Source organism: Myxocyprinus asiaticus, chromosome 11 (assembly GCF_019703515.2).
Source record: "Myxocyprinus asiaticus isolate MX2 ecotype Aquarium Trade chromosome 11, UBuf_Myxa_2, whole genome shotgun sequence".
Taxonomy (NCBI): domain Eukaryota; kingdom Metazoa; phylum Chordata; class Actinopteri; order Cypriniformes; family Catostomidae; genus Myxocyprinus; species Myxocyprinus asiaticus.
The window spans coordinates 9,489,964-9,516,093 of NC_059354.1; the positions used below are offsets into that span (position 1 = coordinate 9,489,964).

General features: G+C 38.0%; 2 protein-coding genes across 6 annotated transcripts; both read left to right on the top strand.

Moving 5' to 3' along the window:
• The first annotated feature begins 1,377 nt into the window (after positions 1-1,377).
• Positions 1,378-18,381, top strand: usp37 (ubiquitin specific peptidase 37). Its single transcript, XM_051709796.1, has 24 exons — positions 1,378-1,518; positions 2,514-2,755; positions 4,902-5,064; positions 5,740-5,834; positions 5,924-6,039; positions 6,159-6,236; positions 6,324-6,412; positions 6,492-6,585; positions 9,015-9,170; positions 9,261-9,392; positions 9,762-9,885; positions 9,985-10,190; positions 12,547-12,664; positions 12,807-12,886; positions 13,450-13,614; positions 13,694-13,741; positions 13,829-13,943; positions 14,306-14,519; positions 14,623-14,783; positions 16,091-16,151; positions 16,287-16,402; positions 16,495-16,564; positions 16,693-16,831; positions 17,039-18,381. Exons 2-24 carry the CDS (start codon positions 2,582-2,584, stop codon positions 17,118-17,120), a joined length of 2,796 nt encoding a protein of 931 aa, XP_051565756.1. The 5' UTR covers positions 1,378-1,518; positions 2,514-2,581; the 3' UTR covers positions 17,121-18,381.
• A 3,651-nt stretch (positions 18,382-22,032) lies between these two features.
• On the top strand, positions 22,033-25,941 carry ndufb3 (NADH:ubiquinone oxidoreductase subunit B3). 5 transcript variants are annotated; one of them, XM_051709850.1, is made up of 5 exons: positions 22,036-22,109; positions 22,227-22,315; positions 22,592-22,727; positions 22,809-22,950; positions 24,639-25,154. In XM_051709850.1, exons 4-5 carry the CDS (start codon positions 22,817-22,819, stop codon positions 24,787-24,789), a joined length of 285 nt encoding a protein of 94 aa, XP_051565810.1. In that variant the 5' UTR covers positions 22,036-22,109; positions 22,227-22,315; positions 22,592-22,727; positions 22,809-22,816; the 3' UTR covers positions 24,790-25,154. The 5 variants fall into 5 exon arrangements, with proteins under 5 accessions (XP_051565813.1, XP_051565810.1, XP_051565808.1 ...); XM_051709853.1 differs by lacking the exon at positions 22,592-22,727 and having other exon boundaries at positions 22,033-22,109; positions 24,639-25,182; XM_051709851.1 differs by lacking the exon at positions 22,036-22,109 and having other exon boundaries at positions 22,195-22,315.
• Positions 25,942-26,130: the final 189 nt, after the last annotated feature.

Consider the following 26,130-nt stretch of genomic DNA (forward strand, 5'->3'; position numbering starts at 1 on the left):
TCGCTTGCTGTGGGCATGTGAATATTTTACGACCATCCTTAGAAACTATTCTCAATTTGGCCGTGAATATCAGTGAAAACATAACTTTCTGTTGACGTAAGCGTTTCTTGCATTACTTGAAACGATCACGTTTCTCTCTTGTCGAATTTGCAAAGTCTGGGAACAAGAAAATGCTGTGGTTCTTCCAAGAAAGTCTTCCTTTACTCCTCGCCTCGCGTAACACGAGTTCTTTATCGGATGATCTCAGAAATTTGGCCAGAATTGATCGGGGTCTGTCTCCCTCAGCGGATCGCCGAGCCGGAACCCTGTGAGCTCGATCGATTTCCAACTTATAGCCTGTTATGTCGAGCAGACTCGGAAGGAGCCTGTCCAGGAATTTCACCATATCCCGACCTTCTTCGGCCTCATGAATCCCAACAATCCGGACGTTATTCCGCCAACTACGATTTTCCATATCCTCAAACTCTTCCCAGATGTGCTCCAAATCCACTTTGGTCGCTAGCGGATTAGCAGCTAATTCCCTCTCCGATGACTCCAGATAATTGATTCGTTTCTCGACATCCCCCACTTTTGTAACCACCTCAGTGAATTTTGTCTGCATGGCAGTGATCGATCGATGTAGTACAGCAAGATCCTCCAAGTCAGCAACGAGCTTCGTCAGCATTGCCGACAAGTTCAACAATCCTCGCCAAATTTCCCTCACTTCTCCGGCCAAATCGGCTCCCTGGTCCACCGCCTTGTCAGGAGCATCAGCTTGAGCACGTAAGTGTCTTTTAACGTCTCCAGAGCCCAAGGGTTTTTAATTATTTTACATATTGAGGCATTGGGCGACATGGGCAGTTTCCAAGGGCGGCATCTTGCGGGGGTTGAAGCGGGTTTCGCCCAGGGCGCCATACAAGCTAGAACCGCTACTGATCATATGTTACATATAATGATATATAACTTAAGTTATAGATTGTGAAATTAAAGATGTGTAGTTGTTTGTGTTTTTCAGTTAGCCTAGACTTCAATGACATGCTATTACGATAACGTGACAGGTTTTTACTCAGGCATTACAAATGGTTTCCCCCATGGGGACTCGATTTACCAGGCAGACTCAATTTATCATGACACCGGAACACGCAAAAACGAAGTATACCTGGACCTTATTCAGCACACTGAAACATTTCCTCATCCATTTAAAGAAAAAACGGCTTCTGGACTCCTCACCAGTCTCCGGTCCATAAAATGCATATGGGGTAGCTGCATTATGCATTGCTTCGCAATCTTTGAAAACTCATTGTAGAAGGGCTCTGGCCCATCCCTACCTTTTCACACAAAATCTCGCGTGTCTTCACGCTCCTCATCTCGCCTCCCATTTCCGCTCTGAATGTTCACATTCCCGCCATCATTGACTGCTCGTGTTGCTCGAGCGCAGATAACATCATACCCGGCGAAACTCACAAACTCTCACTGCGCTACATTGAGAGGATACATCCATTCTCCGGCGCTTGCTACTAGGACATCACCCTCCTGCAGGTAAACGACATGCGGTTTCTGAGCCGAATTTGGCCACTTTTCATCCGAATGGTCAGTTAGTGGAGCCAAAGCCCGTCACACGGCCTGGGCTGCTAATGCTAGTTAATTAGCTGCGTGTGGATGACGAGCGTGTCGTTATTTAATTGCGTTTTGTATGAATACTGCAACATGAGGATGCGTTTAGGCGAAAGCTTTGTATTTTCTTTATTTTAAGGGCTTTAATGTGAATGCGTGAGGCGCTGTGGGGTCTCCGGGGATGCGAGTCAAGTTGGTTCATTTAAAGCGCGCGTGATGTCTTTGACGTGTGGCGTTTGTTTACTTCAGTGTTTACTTCATTAAACACACTGGACTTAATGCTCTTCGGGATGAAGTGTTATAAACGAGAGTTCTGCTGTTGTTCTGATGCATGGGCCGATAGTTAACTATAAAGTGTTAGATGTGTGCCATGTTTATGCTCAAGGCACTTCTGTGAGCTTTTGATTTGAAGACTCTTTATTGCTTTATTTTATATGACATATTTTTAATAGTAGATCAAAGCATGAACATTACTGTTTTGGTAAAGGTTTGGGGTATTAAACCCCGTTTTGTGCACCAGGTGTTTGAGAAAGTTTTAAATGACCGAAAGCCTGTTGTTACACCACCAGATATGTTTATTATATAAATTTAAGCGCACTAATGTCTATGATTCGGTGCGCAGAGATTCATTCTAGCTTTATTTATTTTGAAGTGATTTCATTTCTGACACGTGGGTTGCGTGTCTTGCTTGCTAGGTCGTTGTTTAAAATGTAAAGACCGTTCAGACGATTTCTGTGTTATAGATTTTAGTAAAATACATCATGTATATACATGGGAATGCAGTAGCTCATTTACAACTAATTCTAGAGAAAAGCAATAACACCTAATGCAAATGATATAGCTGCAATTTACGGTTATGTCTAAACTCATTCATGTTGGAAACATGTTTCTCTTGTCTTTTGTCGGGGTTTTCGTTGAAGATCACCTGGCCTCATCTGTTCACCCTCAATTGTGTCCGGAGACGGAGTTTTGAGTGCCTCATTCACTAATGGCCGTCGCAGTGCCCAAGCTGACCAGCGGTGGCACTGTCCGCATTCGCATCAGGTGTGGGGAGTTGGGGACCACCAAATGGAAAGAGGGAATCTTTGAAATCCACGAGAGAGACAACAAAATAAACCTGTTACTGAAGTTCAGCAGTGGTGGTGCTCCGAGAAGCTTTCAGGTATGGAAGTGTAATCCTTTAAGGGATAGTTCACCCAAAAATGAAAATTCTCTCATCATTTACTCACCCTTGTGCTATCCCAGATGTGAGACTTACTTTCTAATGCAGAACACAAACACAATTTTTTAGAAGAATATTTCAGTTCTGTAGGTCCATACAATGCAAGTGAATGGTAACTAGAAGTTTGAATCTCCAAAAAGCACATAAAGGCAGCATAAAAGTAATCCATATTACAGTAGTGGTTAAATCCATGTGTTCAGAAGCAATATGATAAGTGTAGGTGAGAAACACATAAATATTTAAGTCCTTTTTTGCTATAAATCAACACCTTTGACCAGCCCTTCTAAGTGCTCTTCTCTTAAACAGTTCTTTCTTTCTTTTTTTTTTTCTTTTTTTTGGTGATTCATATTCTTTGTGCGTATCACCTACTGTGGTGGGAGAATAATTTATAGTAAAGTTTTTTTTTATTTTTGATCTTAATGTTGATCTGTTTCTTACCCTCACCTATCGTTTCACTTCTGAAGACATGGATTTAACCACTGGAGTTGTATGGATTATTTTTATGTAGAGCTGCAACTAACAATTATTTTTATAATCGACTAATCTAACGATTATTAGACTATTCGGGCGATTATTGTAACGATTAATCATTAGCCCTTAACCGACTATTCAGCTTGTGCCCCAACTTAAAAGGATGTATAACACGTGCTTGCTAACAATAAAGAGGACAAAATCATCTTTAAAAAATACCTCTAAATGACATTCACTGAATTAAATGAAAAAAATACTTGTTTAATTAAGAAATTCACTGCAAAAAATCTTATTGTTATCAAGTATATTATCAAGGATTTTTAGATATTTTAAAATATTTGTATTTTTAATATTATATTCAACATTCTCAGATAACAATTTTGTCTTCTGCAGTAATAGCTGCTTAAGTAAATGTATGTTGTTTTAAAGGAGTTTTAGATATTTATATTGGAAAACAAGCCAAAACAAAAACAAAATCAAAAACATATTTTGTTACAGTGTATTATGGGGCAAAGACTACCCTCTCTCACCTTTCTGTTCACTTCAATCCATCTTTAACTCACAAAATAAAAAACATAAAAAAACCTCTCTTATTAATAAAGCTTTGTATTGCCAATTTTCTTTACGATAAGAATTGCACAGTGACATATATTATGATTCAATAAGTCACGAGTCATCACGTTATAATCTAGCTGCATTAAGCGTGCGCACTCGAGGGATGAGCGTTCCTGCGACAGTCTGCATCAGCTGGCGCAGTTTCAGTCTTTCCCCCTAAGATCGGGACACTTCACACAACTCATAGAAGAGGCACGGAGCGCACAGAGAAATGCCAGTTTTGGATTTTGTAGTTATTTACATGACCAGCTTCCTTATTATTTGAACTTTAATAAAGCTATAACACATTAAATAGAACTGCATTAAAGATGTAAAGCTGGGGTGTGTCCTTTAAAGACGCTCGACACGCAAGTTTTGCTTCAGCGGCGCGGCAGCTCCAGCTCCACTTATTCCACAGTGAGGGTGCTTCAGTATTTACTTTATTGGTATTTTTGCATTATAATTCCCTTATACTTTGCGATCTACATCACCTGAAGCTGTTTGGAAAGTTTAGAGTGCGTCTGGACTGTGAGATGTTTTCTTCCTCTCCTCAGTCAGATGCGAGCTGCAGTGCTGATCTCATGCGTCATCAGAGTTTTATATGATCTCATGTTACATTAAATGAGATAATACAGCTATTTGAAAATGAAGATTTTTGTCGTCAATTTTTGTTGTTGTCGATGTTGTCAATAACGTCGACTAATCGTTTCAGCCCTACTTTTATGCTGCCTTTATGTGCTTTTTGGAGCTTCAAAGTTCTGGCCACCATTCACCTTGCATTGTATGGAACTGCAGAGCTGAAATCTTCTTCATAAAAAATCTTAATTTATGTTCAACAGAAGAAAGTCATACACATCTGGGGGATGGCGTGAAGGTGGGTAAATGATGAGAATTTTCATTTTTGGGTGAACTATTCCTTTTAAGAAACAATTGCATTGTTTTCCTCTGGTATGTACAGTGTTGAATGCTACTCTTAACATGTATGAATGCTATTTTGACTGATTTGCTTATTTCTTTACAGCTGAATCACAATGTAAAGCAGGTTTCATGGGCTCCAATGCATGGCCCGAACCGTGTGACTTTGACCCTGAAAGACACAAGTGTCGTCATGATGGACAAACTACCCATGTTAGTTGCAAAGAAAATGAGGGAATATCTTGAAGTGGTAAAGCATGGGAAAACAGGTATGTTTGTTTGTTTCTCTGAATAATTAATAATTACGGCATGCATTGCATCACATCACAACTTGTTTTAGGATAGTTTTCAAAGATTAAAATTTCAAACAGATCAAACATTTTGGTGAAATGCCAATATATAAAACCATGTAAATTATTTGGCTGCAGATTAGCCACACATTTTTTAATCAGTCATTTAAAATCATTAAGCATTTTGCTGAAAATGGTAGATGTTTGGTAAAGTGTGTCAGATGGGTAGTCGTGAAGGTAAGCTTTGCCTCTAAATGCAGAAATTACTTTTACAAATACTTGTAAATAAACATAAATTGTCCACATATTTCCCAGTCATTCAACTTGCCTCTTGACATAACACCACTTATCTTTAATGTGTATTAGAAATAATTTTTCCATTGGTGTGTGTTATAGACACTTTTCTCATTTGCATTGATCGCAGATATCTTTAAAACATAATTAGGAGTATTGGTGTATTGGTTTTAACCTCTCATTTCTCCTTGCGTACATGAAGTAAAAAGGGACACGTTTACCCCACTCTCCCTAATATAAAAATAAAGTGCTTTACAAATGAAACTTACTTGACTTATAATGGTATAATAACATGTAATGATTATTTAAGTTGTTACATCAAGTTTTATATTGTTTTTTTGTCTTTGTTTTCCCATTTAGTTTTAAAGACAAACCAGGGAAGTGCCAGTTTTGGATTAGTCCTTGGGAATCGTACATCACAGAATGACTCTGGCCTCTCTCAATCGGAAAAACAGGTAGTACAGCGTCACAAGCAAAATCTGCCCAGAAATGCATGTGAATGCTTGTCTAAGTGTTCTTTTACTGACCACCTGTTTCCTTTCAGACCACCCCAAGGCGTCCGAGTCTTGACAACAGAGATGACTGCACACCCCGGAAGCCTCTCGGGAGTCCCAGTCGGGTAACTTCCACACCTGGCCGCAATGGACTCTCAGAAAACAGGTGTGTAAATTCGCCTTTGCGATGATGCAAAATGGTACAATGTTAGTTTGAGAAGATGATTTTACTGTTTGCTATTTTGGTTAATTGCACCTAATTTGTGTTATTTCTTTTCCCTGTAGGAGTGAGAAGAGGAAGAGGCTCATGAACTCTGATGGTGACATGACTGAGGACTATCCCAAAGAGAATGACTCGTCTAGGTAAATAAGCCTTACAGACTCGTTCAGACTGTTAAAATTCATCTGAATAAGAAGAAACTAATTTTTTTAAATATTGCCTGTATTCAGCAACAATAAGGCCATCACAGACACATCTAGAAAGTTTCTGCTCAGCTGCAAACAGAAGCTCAAGCAGTCAGAGGAGAACAGAGCATCAAGTTAGTGCCTATTCATGTTTCATCCACTAGAACTGTTTCCTCTCGGTTGTGTAACATATGCTTATTCCTTTTTCCTCAGCTCCACTCGTTTCTGCCCCTCTCCAGCCAACATCCTTTTATGGGACCAGAACAGGAACTAAAGACTATACCCAAACCCATTCATTTTTGGACAGGTAAAGAGCCTCTGACTTGATGTTATTGCTCATTTGTGTATTGGCTGTGCAAAACCTGTGCATCAATGTTTAGAATAGGGCTGATTTTTTTGATAATCAATTAGTCTTTGAATATTTCTTGGATTAATCGAATAAAAACCCATTTTATTTCCTGTATTTTATTCAGATGTATTTATTAAAAAACATTAATGATTGTATGCAATACAAAATATTGTGTTCAGAAATGTTTAAAATATAAATGTTATAAAATAAATTGCATGTACTTTTTTCTTTTAAATCCCTGTTTGTCCTCGGTTTGGAAACAACAGGACAAATTAAACCACTCTATTATAAATGATAATAAACAAAACAACCCCAATCTAAGCGTTAACTGGTAAGAGGTACAACCCCAATTCCTAAAAAGTTAGGACAGTATGAAAAATGCTAATAAAAACAAAAAGTAGTGATTTGTAAATTATATTCACCCTTTGCTTTATTGAAAGCACTACAACTACACATAATATGATGTTTTTACTTGTGAATTTCATTGTTTTTTGAAAATGTACAGTAATTTCAAACCAGATGATTGCAACACGCTCCAAAAAAGTTGGGACAGTCGAGTGTTTACCTCTGTGAAACATCACCATTTGTTCTAATAACACTTAAGCATTTGGGCACTGAAGACACAAGTTTGTTAAGCTTAGAAAGTGGAATTTCCCCCATTCATCCATCATGCAGGTCTTTAGCTGCACAATTGTACGGGGTCTTCGTTTCTGGATGGTGTGCTTAATAATGCACCACACATTCTCAATTGGAGATGGTCAGGACTGCGGGCAGGCCAATCTAACACATGCACTCACTGCTTACACAGCCGTGCACTTGTAATCCGGGCAGTATGTGGTTTTAAATTGTCCTGCTGGAAAATGCACGGACGTCCCTGGGAATGATGGTGCTGGATGGCAATATATGTTGCTCCAAAGTTTGTACATATCTGTCTGCATTCATGGTGTTCTCACAGATGTGCGTTACCAATGCCATGGGCACTGACACACCCCTGGCCCATACAGACACTGGCTTTTGGACCTGACGCTGATAACCGCTTGAATGGTCCTTTTCCTCTTTGGCCCGGATAACACGACAGCTTTTGTTTAAAAAAAAAAAAAAAAAATTGTTTTAAATATGGACCAAAAAACACAGTTCGACTGTTCTACTTTCCATCTAAGATGAGACCGAGCCCAGAGAAGTCGGCAGCGCTTCTGGACAGTGTTGATGTATGGCTTCTCCTTTACATAGTAAAGTCTCAAATTGCATCTGTGGATGCAGTGGTGAATGGTGTTGACTAACAAAGGTTTACTAAAGTAATCCCAAGTCCATGTTCATGATATCCATTACGGATGAATACCGATTTTTAAGACAGTGACGTCTGAGGGATCAGAGATCACACACATTCAGAAGTGGTTTTCGTCTTGTCCTTTACATACAGAGATTTGACCAGATTCTTCGAATCTTTAAACTATATTGTGCACTGTAGAGGGTGAAATGCCCAAAATCTTTCCAATTTGTCTTTGGGGAACAATGATCTCAAAGTGCTGGATTATTTGCTGAAGCATCTGTTTGCAAATTGACAAGTATCGAATGATCCTTTCTCTTGAAGTACTAGGCTGTTTTTGGAGGCTCCTTATGACATGATTGCTTCACCTGTTTAACATCTCCTGTTTCACATCGTCTTATTTTAACTCACCAAATTGTTGTTAGTCTTAAATTGCCGCTGTCTCAACTTTTTTGGAGTGTGTTGCAATCATCTGGTTTGAAATGACTGTACATTTAAAAAAAAAAAAAAAAAAAAAAGGAAATTCACAAGGAAAAACATCATTGTGTAGTTGTAGTGCTTTTTAATATAGCAAAGGTTTAATATAATTTATAAGTCACTCGTTTTTATTTTTATTAGCATTTTTCATACTGTCCCAACTTTTTTGGAATTGGGGTTGTAGAATATTGTAATGCCTTTATTCTATAAATATAAGGGACACTGTGCAGTAACTGTACAATTACTGTTCTTAAATATTTCTTGCATTATAAGTAAGATTTCAATTAGATTTTCATCCAAAACCAATGTTTAACAAACGGCACGTTTAATTCAAATCTTTTAAGTGTTTAACAAAGTGCTCTGGTGCACTGGACAACTTGGGTCATGTTTTTTCTGCTTGAACTGGTCTACGTCATTTTTCAAACAAGTTGAAATCATGCAAACGTATTTTTCACTACTGTAAAGTGACGTCACTGACTGAGTTTGTGCACGCTGCACCTTGATAATGAAATTTGTTGATTATTTTCATTAATGATTATTGCCTATTTTTTTTTATTTGTTGTTGCAGCACTAGTTTGGAAAATATATTTAAACAGTGCCCACATTGCTGTTAGTTTTATGAGATCTGACCATGTCTTTACAGACCCAGCAGTACAGGCCAGTCTCCCTCTGCTAAAAGAAGTCTGATGTTACCCAATCACTCAACTCCCTTTAAAAAGGTGCGTCCAACTTTGGACTACGGTGGTTGGAACAAACCAAGGCCGTCCTCATTGGCTCAGCCACAACCTCCACTACAAGGGTAAGTGTTTGAGCCTTGCCAACATTATACAGCCCTGCATGTTTCAGTGGTCTTTATCGTGTATTCATTGAGTTTCTGCACAAACATTAGATTCTCCAACCTTGGGAACACATGTTACATGAACGCCATCCTACAGTCACTTTTCAGCCTGCCTTCATTTTCAAATGACCTGTTGAAGCAAGGAGTCCCATGGAGGAGGGTCCCAATCAATGCTCTTCTGAGGTACGCTCATGCTGTAGTCTGTCTTCATGATGAAGTATGCAACATTTCTAGAAGCTTTTTACAGATGTGAATGAGATACGATTTAATATTAGCAAATGAGAAGTGCACAAAAAGGTTCAAATTAAGCACATATTTTATATGGTATTTACTCAAAATTCACAAATGAAAACAGAAAATGGTCATCCACTGAGAAGGCTGTTGGTAGATTTTGAAACTGACACAAGGGGGAAGAGCCACTGTTAAACTGCCAAGGTTATTTGCTGATCCTGATAGCTTAAAACATATCACCAGATATTGCCTGGTCAATATATAGTTCTATCACTAACTTCAAGGTGAATCCCACCGTTACTGTTATGTTCTGCTTTACAGGCGTTTTGCTCACCTGCTGGCTAAGAAAGACATCTCCTCTCCAGAGGTGAAGAAAGATCTTTTACGGCGAGTGAAGAATGCCATTTCATCAACTGCTGAGCGTTTCTCTGGTTACATGCAGAATGTAAGAGATCTGATATCTTTATTTATATTGAAGACACACTTGATTTACTGACACATTATGCTCACATGAAGCAAGGGCAAATCAGCTGTCTTTACCCAGGATGCCCATGAGTTCCTGAGTCAGTGCTTGGACCAGCTGAAGGAGGATGTGGAGAAGATCAACAAAAGCTGGAAGAATGAGCCCTCGGTCTGGGAGGAGCCTCAGAGGGCACGGTTAGCAGAGGAGGCAGATACCTCACGAATTTACACTTGCCCAGTAACGGTCAACATGGAGTTTGAAGTTCAGCACACCATAACGTGTAAAAGGTGAGCTGACCATGTTTAATTAAGCAATAAGTTACGAGGGGCCGTGCTTTATTGTGAACTTACGACTAGATGCCCTTGTTTGGCACAGTGCATGGCAGAGAGCCAGTGACCCATTCTGCCATGAGCAATTTCATTCATTAGCACAACTCTAGGCTGTTTAAGATATTCAAGCAACGTACTGATTGGTCACGTTTGGAAATGCTGTATATCGGCTATTTTATGATGGTTTTGAACATGGCTCATCCAATCTAATTTTGAAGCTGAAAATTTGTTTTATAAAGCTTTGCTATTAGATTTTGTTGAAGATTTGTTTATAGCCACAGTTGGTGTAATGATTTAATGGTGTAACTGCTGTTTGAAACAAATTTAAACAAATTAATTACGTAAGATGCAGAATTGATTTCATGTGTCAATATTTGCTGAAAAGTCCCCCAAATAAAGAATTCAATATTTATGTATTCCACTAGGGATGCGCAAAACTACCAATTTTCATAATCGACTAGTCGGTCGGTTGTTTGAACGACTAGTCTGTTTAGGATATTAATGTGTAATTAGGCTCCATTATGTTCACGTGACCCCAATCAGACACGTTTTGGAGGGATATACGGATGCTCAGCGCAGCACTTTAACATGTTAACTAACAAATATTCAACAAAAATATAGGCTGTATAGCTAACATATTATTGCACAAGGTTGATCCTCGCTGCACATCCAAAAGCACAGAACTGCAAGATAAAGATACGGGTACACCTAGTTCAAGATATCAAGCAATTTAAACCTTTTGTACTGCTATTAGGGATGTTAATGATTAATTGAAAATCGGTTCATTGTCGTTAGGCCTGTCGCGATTATTAAATAATCGTCTGATCGCGGTTATTTGAGAGAACCGCGATTATTGTGCACTTCAAATTCCAATCACATTTAATGCCCAAATAAGGGAATTTTAAGCAAATATACAGGCTAAATGATGTCAACGGCACGTTTGTGTGTCATTCAGTTGATCTCCGAGCACCACTGAGCCACACCGTGGATGTCAACCAGCAGCTCCTGTTCGGAAGAGCGCGTGAAGTGCGCGCCGTCAGCAGAGGCTCGTGCCAAACTCCTGTGAAAATATAAACTAACAAATATAAACTTTGATAGTGAAAGCAAAGCGCTCTGGCTTTAAATGATCATGTAATGGCAAATGTTTCTGGTCATTGTGAGTTCATATACGCAGTGACACAGAGGAGACACACGCTTACTCTGTTTCTGTGGAGTGATCAAATGATGAAACAAAATCTCAAGGTTTTGCATTATGAGAAATGAGGGCTCGTGAGTTTAATCAAAGACCATTAAAATGTGTGAAAGTGAAGAAATTAGGACAGGAATATTTTACTATTGCAAAATATAATATACATATAAAAACAAAATATATATTTTATCTTTTATAAAAAATATAGCCTATAATATAAAATATAGGAGTTCCAAAACAACAGTGTAAATGTAAAACTGACCAAAATCAAAGTTGACCAAAATGAGAGACATATTTTAAGTATTTAGAAATATTTTTTTTAAAACATTGTCATTCATAAGTTTTTAAAGCCTTAAAAGGAAATCATATATCACTATTTTATTATTTGAAGAAGTAACTCTTTGAAGTTAAATATGAAATCTGACAATTTATGACAATTAATCTTGAAAGCCCTGAAACAGACCATTAATCTTCATAATCGCAATTATTTGTTTGACAAAGTCAAATTTCATAATCATGACAGCCTTAATTGTCGTTAATAGTTTGATTAAGCTTATCAATCATCGATTAATTAATTTCAGGACAAATGCATTCAGTAATCATGACAGCAGAGGTTGATAAGGCTGTCTATACAGTCACGTGCCGCTAGAGGGAGCTTGCGCTCTGCATGTCACTTATCCAAATCACAGAAGAAGCCACACAGATCAGAGATTAAGTGGGCTCAATGTAAACAATGATGGAGTGTTTCTCTATAAATGAACATTAATGTTTAATGCACACACAGTGATAGTTTGTTGAAGTACAACATGACAACAAGCACTGTTGAACTCGTTTCATCCCAACCTATGATTACATCAGCGATTGCTGGGAAAGCAGGAAAGTACATTCAGCTGACATCACGCTATCACCAGAGAAGCGGTAGCTTATGTTATGTATTATGTACGATTATATAATTTGCGTATCCATTAATATTGTAGCCTTAAATGCCACATTTTTAGGACACTGTATCAATGTAAAAATGTAGTTTGTAAAATAAAATAAAAAGAACACGCCTTGAGACCCTGGCATTCTGCTCCATCTAGTAGTCAGGGTGCTAACACTACTCTCTGTTCCTGTGGTGAACAGCTGTGGAGAGATGGTGACAAAGCGAGAACAGTTCAATGACCTGTCCATCGACCTGCCACGCAGGAAGAAAACGCTCCCTCTGAGATCCATACAGGATTCTCTAGATCTCTTCTTCAGAGTAAGCATCAGCTGTTTGTAAGAACACACTTTGCTGTATGTTGTCAACAATCACAACACAGTGTCTCATTTCTGTTCAGAGATTTATTTCACAATATGGTATTGTGGTTTTTCATCACCCTGTCTTTTTTTATTGTTTGTAGATAGAGGAGATTGAGTATTCCTGTGAAAAGTGCAGTGGAAAAACAGCGACTGTCTCTCACAAATTCAGCCGACTTCCCAGGTTGGGCTAATAAAACCATTACAGTCAAGTCTTAAAGGAATAATTCACCCAAAAATGAACATTCTGTCATTTCCTCACCCTCATGTCACTCCAAACCTGTGACTTTTTTCAGTGAAACACGAAAGGAAAAAATTATAAAAATCTTTTTGCCATATAATGAAGGAAAATAGTGACTAATACAGCGACACGTCAACAACCTCACACCTCATTGGTGCTTGCATGTTTCACAACCAAACATCATGACGTCAGTGTGCACAAACCAATGAGGTTTGATGGTGTGCTTTTTACAGGAGTTGATCAATGAGTTAATTTGAGTGAGTAGTGACTGGTGGATTTTTTTGTATTTATTGTCCTTTCTAGAGCTTGACAGCCCAGAGTCACTATTCACTTATTATATGGTGTGAAAACATTGTAAAAATGTTCTTTTGTGTTACACGGAAGAAACAAAAGCATTTGGATTTCGAACAACATGAGGGTGAGTAAATAATGACTGAATATTTGGATTAACTCAAGACCAGAAATAAATTCAAAACCAGAAATGTGACAAATTATTCTCTCTTCAGAGTGCTGATTCTTCATCTCAAACGGTACAGCTACAACACCCAACTGTCTTTGAACAGCAAGCTGGGCCAGCAAGTGCTGATCCCCAAATATCTCACGCTGCTCTCCCACTGCACAGACGCCACACGCCCTCCTCTCAGCCTTGGCTGGAGTGCTCAGACAGCCCTGTAAGCCACACTCTAACACACTCTCTCATTTAATGCAGTGCCTTTCTCTTCCGCTAATAGTTATGCATGCCATTTTCAGCTCCAGAACACTGAAGGTGTCACAGTCTGTCAACTCTTCAACGCTACGGTGAGAAAGCACTTTGTGTTCACTTAAGATATATTCAGTCATGGTCAAGTATTCATACTTGTTTTGCTTTATTTTTATGGTTTACAGAATAGGCTGTCAGAAGTCAGAGAGTTCAGTCAGTATGTTGTGTGACTCTGATAGTGAGGAGGAGCTCGTCAGAAAAGTTAGTCGCAAACATCAACCAGAAGATAAGATGGAAGAGGTGAGATGGTGATAATTAAAAAAAATATATTTCTTAAGAAATTGGTTTAGAATAATGTCTGATTCCCAAATTAACCGTTCCTTAGACATAATTTATTGATCTAAATCTAAACAGAGTAAAAATGGCAGTATTTATCCATTTTAATTTTACAAAAAAAAAAAAGACACAAGATGCCTCATCAGGCCTTCTGGGAACACTTAAGCAATGACTCGGTCAAATGTTTTTTAACCTGCTCATTGAAACAAACTGTGTGAACAAACTAATTCACTAAAATAAATCAGACTTCCCAATGCTACTTCAAAATGCCCTGAAATGTATTGAGGTGTAACTTTTTTTAAGATTCTCTCTCTGTTTCTTCTCAGGTACAACACAGTGGGCAGGTAGTTCACTCAGAGTTTAATGCCATCAATGATGACGAGATGCTGGCAGCTGTGCTGGAGATGAGTCATGACACCAGTCTGTCTGCATGTCCTGATGACGAGCCAACCAGCAGTCCTGACACAGGGTTTGGAGATGCTGACGGCCAGGATCTGACTCATCATTTGGATCTGCTGGATGGAGATAAACAACATGCTGGTACACTATTAGAAGTCCTTGTTTTTTTTTTCAATCAGTAATGCCAGTATGAACCCTGATCATGAACTCAAAACCAAGTTGATTTTGTTTGGTTAATGTGTAGATGCTCTGGAGTCTCTGGATCTGACTATGGATGAGAACAAGGAGAACCAGACCCCTGATGGTGTGCAGGGAGAACTGGACTGGGTGAAGCAGTACAGCTTAGACCAGGAGCGAGAGGAACAGGAGCTGCAGCAGGCCCTCGCCCAGAGCCTGCAGGAACATGTAAGTTTCATTTTACACATCCTCTACCTGCTCTACATCGGTGATGTTGTGGTACCGAGTTGAAGGGGTTAAAAAAGCATTTCCATCAATCTGAAAATTGGCAATGAAAATTCAATGCATTGATTCTGAAAAATGATTATAATTTACTATTACTATGCTACTACTATGACAAGTTTAGTGTAAGCAAACAAAAGCATTGGTTAGCATGCTAAGCTAATTTTGCCTAGAGGTAGCATTGTGATTAAATAGCCTCAAAAGATCAAAAACCCTACAGTTAGCATGCTAACCAATAAGCATGCTAAGCTATCATAACATGTAGCATGGTAACCATTTTCTTTTGAAATACAGGTGATGCAGTTTCCAGACTGCTTAGGTAACCTCAGGACATTGTGGATGAAGCATAACATTTTAAATTAATTAAGGGGTTAAAAAGACATATCACTTTATATGAAAATTCAAAATGGCTGCGATGCAGTATGCATGATATTGTATTTGGTATCTTTGGATTCTGTATGACCCAAGAAATCCAAAACACAAAGCTCATGAGTTTAGGGTAAACAGTTCAAAAGGTACAGACTGAAATAGCTATTTTTGACTTCTTTTTTTGACCCATAGGTGGCGCTGTCACCAAACTTTGCATGTACCCTCAGATCATGGTCCTAATGAAGCATACCAAGTTTTCGTTTCGGTAGGAATAAGCATTGCCGAGATACAGCCTTTCATCATGTTTCACGTCGACTTCGCATTGGTATAATTTCAAAATGGTAGCACAAATCAAAATGTTATTGTGTCAGTTCTGTTCAGCTTAATCTGGAGATTATTGTAGCCATTGTTTGGGCCAGAAGCAATGGCAGAAGAAAAAAAGAAAATTGTTTCAAGGCCAAACAGTTCAAAAGATATGCGCAAAAGAAAAGTGGATTTTTGAACTGGTGGTGGCGCTGTAAAGTTTTTCCTAGAGACCCCAAATTTTGTCTGAGGGCTATTCATAACCACCCCTATCAGTGTGCCAAATTTAATGATTTTCTTATTAATGGTTCATAGGGCTGCCATAGACTCCCAGCCAGAATAATTTAGGGGCTTGACCTCTGAAAATGGATCTTAAACATCTTATATAGGTTAAGTTGTTTTTCCATTATATTTTAACCTGGATTTTACAATGAAAATTATCATAGGAGCTGGCATGGTGTTAAAAACAAACATAATATCCTTTTCAAAAAACAATTCTTGAGCATGAGAATTTTTCCTCTCCACTAACTAACATTTTAATGTTTTACAATGATTTACAATGATTGTTGTTGATTCCACAGGAGGCGAGAGAGATGAGAGAAGAGGATGATCTGAAGAGAGCCACTGAGCTCAGCCTGCAAGGTCAGTATGTCAAATCATCACAGTATGTTTTGTTCCAGTCCATATCACATTTCTATGCATATTATAATATGTATCTTGTTAATATGGATGTTTTTGTATTGAACGGTGCATCTGTTCTTTGTTTTGTTCTTGTAGAGTTCAATAACTCTTTGCCTGAGCTGCTGTGCTCTGATGATGACTCTGGGAATGAGGATGGTCTGGACATGGAGTACAGTGAGGCTGAGGCTGAAGAACTCAAGAAGAATGCCGAGGTGGGTCTGAAGCCTCTGCTGTAAAATGCTGTTTTATAAATGTCCTTTTTCAGGGTGTGGTTTCAATGATTGTTTAATGCTTTGCTCTCTAGACTGGAGACCTTCCTAACTCTTTCAGACTCATCAGTGTGGTCAGTCACATTGGTAGCAGTTCTTCGTCAGGTATTGACATTTTTCTGTCCTGTTATGTGTTCATGAATGTAATTATGTAACACTTTAGTTTCACATTTTGTTGTTGATTTAAGCACACAGTCACAGTTCATTGGCTGGTTTTGTCCTTCACAACATAGGCCATTACATAAGTGATGTCTATGACATGAAGAAACAGTCCTGGCTCACGTACAATGATCTGGATGTCTCCCGCACGCAAGAGTCCGCTGTCCAGAAAGATCGAGACAGGAGTGGATATATCTTCTTCTACATGCACAAGTAAGTCTTTTCTTTAATCATCTAATGCAATCAATTCATTAAGAAAGCTTAAGATATTATTTTCCTTTGTGGTTTAGTAAATCATCAAATCAACACTTTCTCTAAGAACATTTTTGCAGTACATTCGAGAATTAGATTTAGTTTTTGGCTGGACCCCTCAACAAGGGATCATGTTGCATTGATCTGATGAGGTCTGTCTGTGTTCAGAGATGTGTTCGAGGAGCTGTCTGAGCTGGAAAAGGCAGGAGGGAACGGTGACGCTGGCCGCACTGTGCTGCAGCCGTTATGAGTCTCACCCACACCAACATCCCATTTAGGTGGATCCTTCTACTGTTGAACAGCCAAACTGAGCCAAGGGTAAAAGCAGCACCCTTCATCAGTACTACTGAAGACCGTCCACACATATAAAACACACCTACTTCTGGCTCTTTTTCTTTTATATTTCTCTATTTTCACTTTTCCCATTTCTCCCTGTGGAGTACTGTTGCTGTTTCAAATGTAGACTACAGTTTAGATGGGCAAATGTAGTAGAAACCCAAGTGTTTATGGGGAAAAGCAAAGAAAAATAAATATAAATTGAAAGCATTTTGAGTTTCTCAAAAGGGTTTAACTTCAACCTCAAAAATATATATATATATATATATATATATATATATATATATATATATATATATATATATATATATTTCTTTGTGTTTAATATAAAAAGTCTCTCTGGTGAACTTTTATGCGAGATATATGAAGTCAGAGAAAGCTTGTTCTCTATAACTTTGTTTTAGATTTTTTCTGTATGATCTATTGCATATAAAAAAATATTCTTGTATGTTTTGCCTAAGGGTGTAATGGGGAAGATGGGGTGTCTGTTTCTTGTTTGATATGCAGCTGAAAATGTGGTGCAATATTTGCTTTTGCCAGATGGCTTTTAAATGACTGTCCTTTAGCGATGAAGAGAGATGGGGAATAGTTCCGGTTTATGTTCAAGGCTTTACTGAAGACTGTTGTTTTATTTCATATTTTATAAACATGACTCGAGCTCAGTGGTACTGATGTAGCTTGTCTTTTTTTAAAGATCTCACTCCAATATTCTCCAATAAGCCTCTCCAACACCAAAAGACCTAGTTAACTATTTTCTTCCCCTTCTCTGTAGAGCTTTACATTGTGAAGTTGCACAACCGTTGTGTACATTGTCTTCAGAAAGAAGTCAAATAATTCTTACACCTTTACTGAATATAGAAAGTATACCAATGTGACTGCTTCATATGAAGTCAGCTTATATGATTATTTATTTTAGGACCTTTTTTTATAATTTGTAAATTGCTGTCTGATTACAGTGTATTGTCATTCACATTTTAACCTTTTTTAGTAACCATTTCCTTATTCATGGTTTCTGTGCTGGTCATCTGAGGTGGTTTATGGAAGAGTGGAACTTGTCTGGAAATTGTGTGTATGGTGTTCTCTGAAACAGTGGTATAAGCTCTAAATAATTGCTTAGTATTCAGTATTTGACTTCTTTAAACACATTTTAAAATAAAATTTATTTAGAAAATAAACTGCTTGCATTTGAATCAAGTGATGATACAAAAACCAGATGTTCCCAGTAGTGCATTTTAGCAGCAGTTGTGGTTTTTCCAAGCGCCAACAATTTCTGTAAAAGAATCCATGCGGTGTCTCGTCACCTGTCCTATGTGCATCTCTTTGTAAGTGATTCGAGATGGTGGCCAGTTAGTCTGTTGAACTCTCCAAGAATATAACTTTCTGTAGCATCTGTCAACAAAAGAAAAAAAAACACTTTGTGATGCATGCATTACATGTTTATTATGCAGCTCTCTGGAATAATTGGTCAATTGTGGCATTCTGTGGTCATATACAGTGGTGGCCAAAAATATTGGCACCCTTGGTAAATGAGCGAAGGCGGCTGTGAAAAAAAAATCTGTATTGTTTATCGTTTTGATCTTTCATTCAAAAAATTCACAAAAATCTAACCTTAAATTGAAGTAAACTAATTGAAAGGGGGGGGAAATATCTCATTATTAAATATTGTTCTCCAAAACACATTGGCCACAATTATTGGCACCCCTAGAAATAGTAAAATATATCTGAAGTTTATTGCCATTCATATTTTACATTTTTTAGTACACCTGGGTGACTAGGAACATGACATTGTTCATCCATGACTTCCTGTTTCACAGGGGTATAAATATGAGGTAACACACAGGCCAAATTCCCTTAATCATCAATCACAGTGGGTTAGACTAAAGGATATAGTTCTGATGTGTGGGAAAAAGGTTGTTGAGCTTCACAAAATGGGAAGTGGCTATAAGAAAATAGCTAAAGCATTGAAAATACCCATTTCCACCATAGGGGCAATAATTAACAAGTTCCAATCAACTGGAGATCTTTAGAATTGGCCTGGAAAAGGATGTGTCTATATTGTCTCCACGCACAGCGAGGAGGTGGCCAAAGAATCTCCAAGGATCACAGCTGTCAGAAAGTCTAAAAAAATATATAAACCAGACATCACCTACATCACACATTGTTTGGGAGGGTTTCAAGAAAAAAAAGTCTCTGCTCTCATCCAACAACAAACTCGATTGTCTTCAGTTTGCCAGACACTACTGGAAATTCAAATGTGACCAGGATCTATGATCAGATAAAACAAAACAAAAATAGCTTTTTGGCAGCAAACGCCAGAGATGGGATTGTCGCACACAGAGATGAAGTACCTCATGCCTACTGTTAAATATGGTGGTGGATCTTTAATGTTGTGGGGCTGTTTTTATGCCAGAGGTCCTGGACATCTTGTTCGGATTCATGGCATCATGGACTCTATCAAATACCAACAGATAAAAAATCAAAACCTGACTGCCTCTGCCAGAAAGCTTAAAATGGGCCCTGGTTGGATCTTCCAGCAGGACAATGATCCAAAACACACATCAAAATCAACACAAAAATGGTTAACTGACCACAAAATCAAGGTTCTGCCATGGCCATCCCAGTCCCCTGGCCTGAACCCCATAGAAAACCTGTGGGGTGACCTGAAGAGGAGAGTCCACCAACATAGACCTCTGAATTTGAAGGATCTGGAGAGATTCTGTATGGAGGAATGGTCTCAGATCACTTGCCATGTGTTCTCCAAACTCATTAGGCATTATAGGAGAAGACTCAGAGCTGTTATCATACAAGGGTGCAAATAATTGTGTCACACACATATTTGACAAACTATTTGTTTTTTTATAAAACTTGTGGTTGGAATAGTTTGATATCTATAGATGTTTTTTTTTTTTAATTAGGATAGAATTTTGTGAATATTTTAAATGAAATACCAAAAGGATAAACAATAAGGATATATTTTTCATAGCTTTCTTTTCTCATATTTACCAAGGGTGCCAATATTTTTGGCCACAACTGTATATACACCGATCAGCCACAACATCAAAACCACCTGCCTAATATCGTGTAGGTCCCCTTCCTACCACCAAAACAGCTCTGAACCATCGAGTCATAGACTCCACAAGACATCTTAAGGTGTCCTGTGGTATCTGGCCATCTTCATTGTTTGTATTCACCGCTCTGTGGAAGAATGCCTATGTGCACAGGCGCGTAGTGTTTTTTTACAAAGTAACATCGCCAACTACTGGCCTGGCATGCATAAAACAGCGTTTTTAGTCATTTTCGCGGATACGTGTGAACGGGATCGTTTTGACAACGTTGTCGTCTGTACGTGAAACTTTTCCGTTTTTAGTACATCGTTGTCGTGTAAACGTACCATATATAAATAAATAATAAAAACAACTGTCCATATTCATCTTTTATTTGGGATGGGGATGTCAAACATACAGCCCGTGGGATGATTTGCCGAAAAAATAAATAAGTAGGCTAATGTTTGAAAACATTCACGTTGATTAAGCCTATAACTTGGGTAAGATGTATTCGTACTATTATTTTATAAGCAACAGCAGAACAGATAAACATTTAAATTTGTGGCGTTGCATGTATGTTGTAGCTTGCATCATCAGTGGAATTTCTTTAAATTACGCGGGACATTCAGCACTGGCAGAGTCACGCGCAGCAGTGAACGCCACACGTGTCTGAGGGTGACAAGTGGCCACGCGTTCCCAATGTGAAGTTTCTCTCACATAAATAATGACAACACGGACAGGTCCAAGGATATTTTATGTAATAACTGTTGCGTTGTTTCCGTCCCATTGAACTATTCTTCATTTTAAGCGGGTTTCAGTTTCTGGGCATTTACGTTCGGTTTTAGTTAGGTTTATAGAGGCCAAAGCTCCAGCCAAAGAGCGAGCGGTTCTCTCCTTTTCTTGTAAATATTATTGCTTGATTCCCTTCAACTAATTGTGTGTATTTGTGATGTAAACTCTGGTTAATGAAGTTAGTAAATTCTGTGTTTTTCCTTTTGTTCCGAGTAAAATTTGCACCCACCAACCCGACAAATGTTTTAAGACCAGTTTAACTCTGAGAATATAGAGACTGATCATTGCAATAAAGATTTGATCTTATTTTATTTATTATTATTATTATTGAACAAATATTACAGGGGATACATATATTAAAAAAAATAAAAAATTTAAAACAAGTTAACAGGAAATTTGAGGTAGAGCAAGGCAATAAAGTACATTTTCAAACAAGATACAGTAAACAGAGATAGTCTACTAAAAAGAAAAACTAATTCACAAAACATCAAAAGCAATAGAAATTAAACATACAATTAATGAATAAAAATAAATAGAAATAAATAACATGAAACTTTAAAAAAAAATCACCTTCAGGAAATCAGGAGGTAAAACTAATAATGAAACCATATTTTTTTTTAACCAACAGGGCAGTTTTAGCGGCTTTCTTGTTAAATGATGAACAAAGAGAGTCATAGAATAGCTTTAGATCGACACAGAAAATCCTAAAATTGGGCTTAGAATCACTGACTTTACATTTATGGAGATGAAACTGGCCATAGGGAGTTAGCATTTTTAACCTGTCATCCATCTCCTTTGACCCTAATTTGAGTCCCAAATCAAAAACAGTACATTCAATATTTCAAAAATAAAAAGTTTGTTGTAAGCAGAGAAAATAAGCCAGGCTACTTCTTTCCAGAACTCCTTTGCATAATCACATTCAAAAAACAAGTGTGGTATTGTTTCAAGATTAAAGTCGGTGTGGTAGTCCCGTCCATTGATTTAAAAAAAAAAAAAAACAGTTAGTGCGCATGTGCGAACCGGTCAGATCTGTGGAGGACTAGTTGGAGAATTTTTCAAAATAAAAGGTAATATTTGACGAATAACGGCGCAATGTTAATTCCCTCTCGAGGGCTTCAATAGCAGATCCTTTTAATAATGTTTTATCATGTTGATATAAATTTGAACAAATAAATGCATTTCAGAGACGTTAACCATTCTTCTCAGGAAGTGGAAAGTGAACTTCCGGCTTTGCTTGTGTGTTCGTACTGGAGGTCACTTTGCTTAAAAAAAGGTAGTTATGCTGCTCTTTTACACACGAACACAATTTATATATATTATATAACTATATATATTTATATAAATATTAAATAACTTTACACAGAAAATGTTTGCAAATTTTATCACACTAAAATCATGTTAACATATATTATGTCGCAATACTTTTGAAACTGAGTATTTTAATATTTACAGATTGGCCCCCATTCACTTCCATTGTAAGTGCATCACTGGAACCCAGATTTTGACTTGTACTGAACCTGGAATATTTCTTTAACTGTCATTCCCTTAGGTCTTCTGTAGAGACTTTAGCTCAGTGTTTCTCAGACCTGCTCTTCAAGGGACTTCACATTGTGGATGTGTCCACATCAGCAGATTAGTAGACTGAACAATGAACTGAGTTGGTTATGTCAGAAAAATAAGCCTCTGTAAGCGGAATAAAAACTAAAACAAACATTGCTTAAGTTTTGTATTTTCTGCTACTGTTAATAATTGTGTTATCCCTTCAGCAACAGTCATGGGTGGAGATCACGGGCATGGGCACGGCAAATTGTCCATGCCAGACTGCAAAGTGTGGAAATGGGAAGGAACGCCGCTGGAAGTGACCCAGCAGAGGCTTGCTCGAAGAGGACTCAGGGACCCCTGGGCTCGGTAAGATTATTTAATTTTTTGCCTAAAGTTCTCCAGAACTCATATCAGTGCAATATGAACATAATTGCTGATTTTTGTTGTCAGTAATACTATTTTAGCATCCTATGCTTGCTTTGAGGGTTTGAGTCCGAGTAGTGGCTCGTGTCACCATCATACGGAGTTTGATGTATCACAACTTGACAAACAAACTTAAAACTCATAATTATTATTTTGCTGTGGGTATTTATTTATATGCATAGCCATAAATCACTCAAAATTATCTGTGACTTTATGCTCTTCATGTAGGCATGTGACGGTATAAACCTTTCACGTCATGATAGTTGAAGCTTTTATCACGGTATACGATATTATCATGATATTGAATTACATTACAAAAAAGGTTTGAGCAATAAACAAACTTTATTGTTGTTCTCGTAATAAAAAGATTAATTACATTTTCAGTACCAGACTGGCCTTTAAATTAACAGATAACAAAGAACTTTGAAAAGAACCTTGAACATTTAAAAAAACTACCATCAATGCCAAATATAACATTAAGTTGATGTCTTAATATTTAAATGGTCATTATGCCATGGGGCCACTGATCATTACAGATCAGGACAGACCTTGTTTTGTTAAAGAAAGGCAAGACTAAATTAATCGAGCCAGCTACTAAGCTACAAGAATGCATGTTTTTTGGATAGCAAGCTAGTTGCTAATATATAGCTAGCTAGAAATGCACGCAATGATTGTCCCGCAGATGAGCGAACATGTTGTCCACGGCAGTTTCGCTGCCACTTTTCTCCCACGTGTTTTACACAGATGGAAACCATCTCCAACCAACAAGCCCTCTGCATTTTTATGGAACCCAAAATGCTACCACACTTCCGACTTAATCCTAGTATCATGTGGTTAAAGGGTCAGTAGCGTTCCTCCTTTAGCCACGTTTCTCTTCCACACTGGTTTGTTTACATCAGAGTGCGCATGTGTCATTTGTTCCGCGTGCACGCAATGTTGTGAATCTTGATTCGTTAATTCTGAAAAAACTACTGTGCAATCAGAAAAATGAAAGGGAAAAAAATGGCCAAAAGGTTATCTAGAATTATTTACAGTATTTTGAAGTGCCCAGCAAGTAAATACGCTGACTACCACCCCTGGAGTAGCGAGTTCGAATCCAGGGCGTACTGAGTGACTCCAGTCAGGTCTCCTAAGCAACCAACTGGCCCGGTTGCTAGGGTGGGCAGAGTCACGTTGGGTTAACCTCCTTGTGGTCGCTATAATGTGGTTTGCTCTAGGTGGGGCACGTGGTGAGTTGTGCGTGGATGCCGCGGGGAATAGCGTGGGCTTCCACATGCGCTAGGTCTCCGCGGTAACGCGCTTAACAAGCGACATGATAAGATGCGCGGACTGACGGTCTCAGACACAAAGGCAACTGAGATTACAAACTCCACTCTCTAAACATATAAGGCAGTTGTTCTTTTCTGTCATCGTGTTTGGTTTGTTAGGCATTACTCTTTGTCAAGCTCATTCAGAGCAATATGTATTGTGAGAAGCATCATAGTTGTATAGAGTTGATACAACGGATCTCTTCAATTTAGGCCATCAGGTTAGTGCTTTTTATGGAATTAAATGGATTGAAGAGCATTTAGTCAGTTGTGCCTTATATGTGAGAGTGAGTGACAAAGACAACAACGCTTTTGTTTTTGCAGGAATGAGGCATGGAGATATACTGGCAGCTTTGGCATCCCTGTTACCTTCCGAGATATTCTCCTCCGTGGATTTAAGACTGGATTCGCAGCATTTGCAGTGGCGCTGGCAGTCGAGTATGCTTTCTTCCCACCAAAGAAGTCGGAGCACTAATATCATGGCTTGCCTATAGTAGTTACAGCTCAGGAGAGCCAATCACCACCGGACTCTGTGTTTCCTGCAGGTTTTAAGCCTGTTGTTGTTTTCCATAAAGACATTAGCCCATGAAAGCCCATCCTATACCTATGTGTTGAATCATTATTATGTTTCCCATGACCAATCTAAATAATAAATATAAGTGAATTTGAATGTTTCATGGATATTTGTAGTCATATGTTTAGAGCCATCAGTCTTTAAATCTTTCACTGATATTACTTATTTAGATAAATATTTACATCTGGCTTTAAAAATAAATACTAGTGTTTTTTTTTTATTTTTTATTATTATGGGTGTATAAAGAGAGTCACATGGGTGCTATTCTTAAATAATAGATAAATAAATCTTAAAATAAATACTCAGTTATAACATGTATTATAACTGTTTCTACACTGCAAGTAAGTGCTGCAACAAGACTAGGACGCTCATGTTATAATATGCAGAGTAATTTTTTTAATGTCTTTCTCAATTTCTTTAGTAGTTAAATAGCTACCAGGAAAGAAAAAGATTGAACAAAATAAGGTTATATACACTATATGGCCAAAAGTTTGTGGACACCATATGTGCTTGATGAACATTTGATTTCAAAACCGTAGGCATCAATTTCCCCCTTTGCTGTAATAACAGCTTCCACTCTTTTGGGAAGACTTTCCGCTATACTGTATGTAGTAACATGGCTGCAGGGATTTGCTCTCATTCAGGCACAAGACTATCAGTGAGGTCAGGAACTGATGTTGGTCGATGGGGCCTGACTTACAGTTGCTGTTCCAGTTCACCCCAAAAGTGATAAGTGAGGTTCAGGTCTGGGCTTTGTGCAGGCCAGTCAATTTCTTCCACGCCAGACACAGTAAATCATTTCTTTATGGACCTCACTTTGTTCACAGAGGCATTGTCATGCTGGAACAGAAAAGGGCTATCCCCAAACTGTTGCCACAAATTTGGAAGCACACAAATCCCAAGCCATTACATAAAGAAACATTAAGATTTTTCTTTACTGGATTTAATGGAGTAACCAAATTCATTAATTAGAAGGAGGTGTCCACAAACTTTTGGCCATATAGTGTATTATACTAGGTCTTAATAGACACTGCACATTTTCTGATGTACTAAATCATATTATTTGTGATCTACACAAAAAAAATTGTGTTCCTTTTCCAAACTTGTTTTCTTTGCTTTAATTTGATTGTCTAAATGTGCACTCTACTAAATTACATTATGTATACATCATGCTTTGCATGGGACTTGATGCAGAGAGTAAACATTTTAAAATTAAGTGTTATTTTAAGGAATTTTTGAACA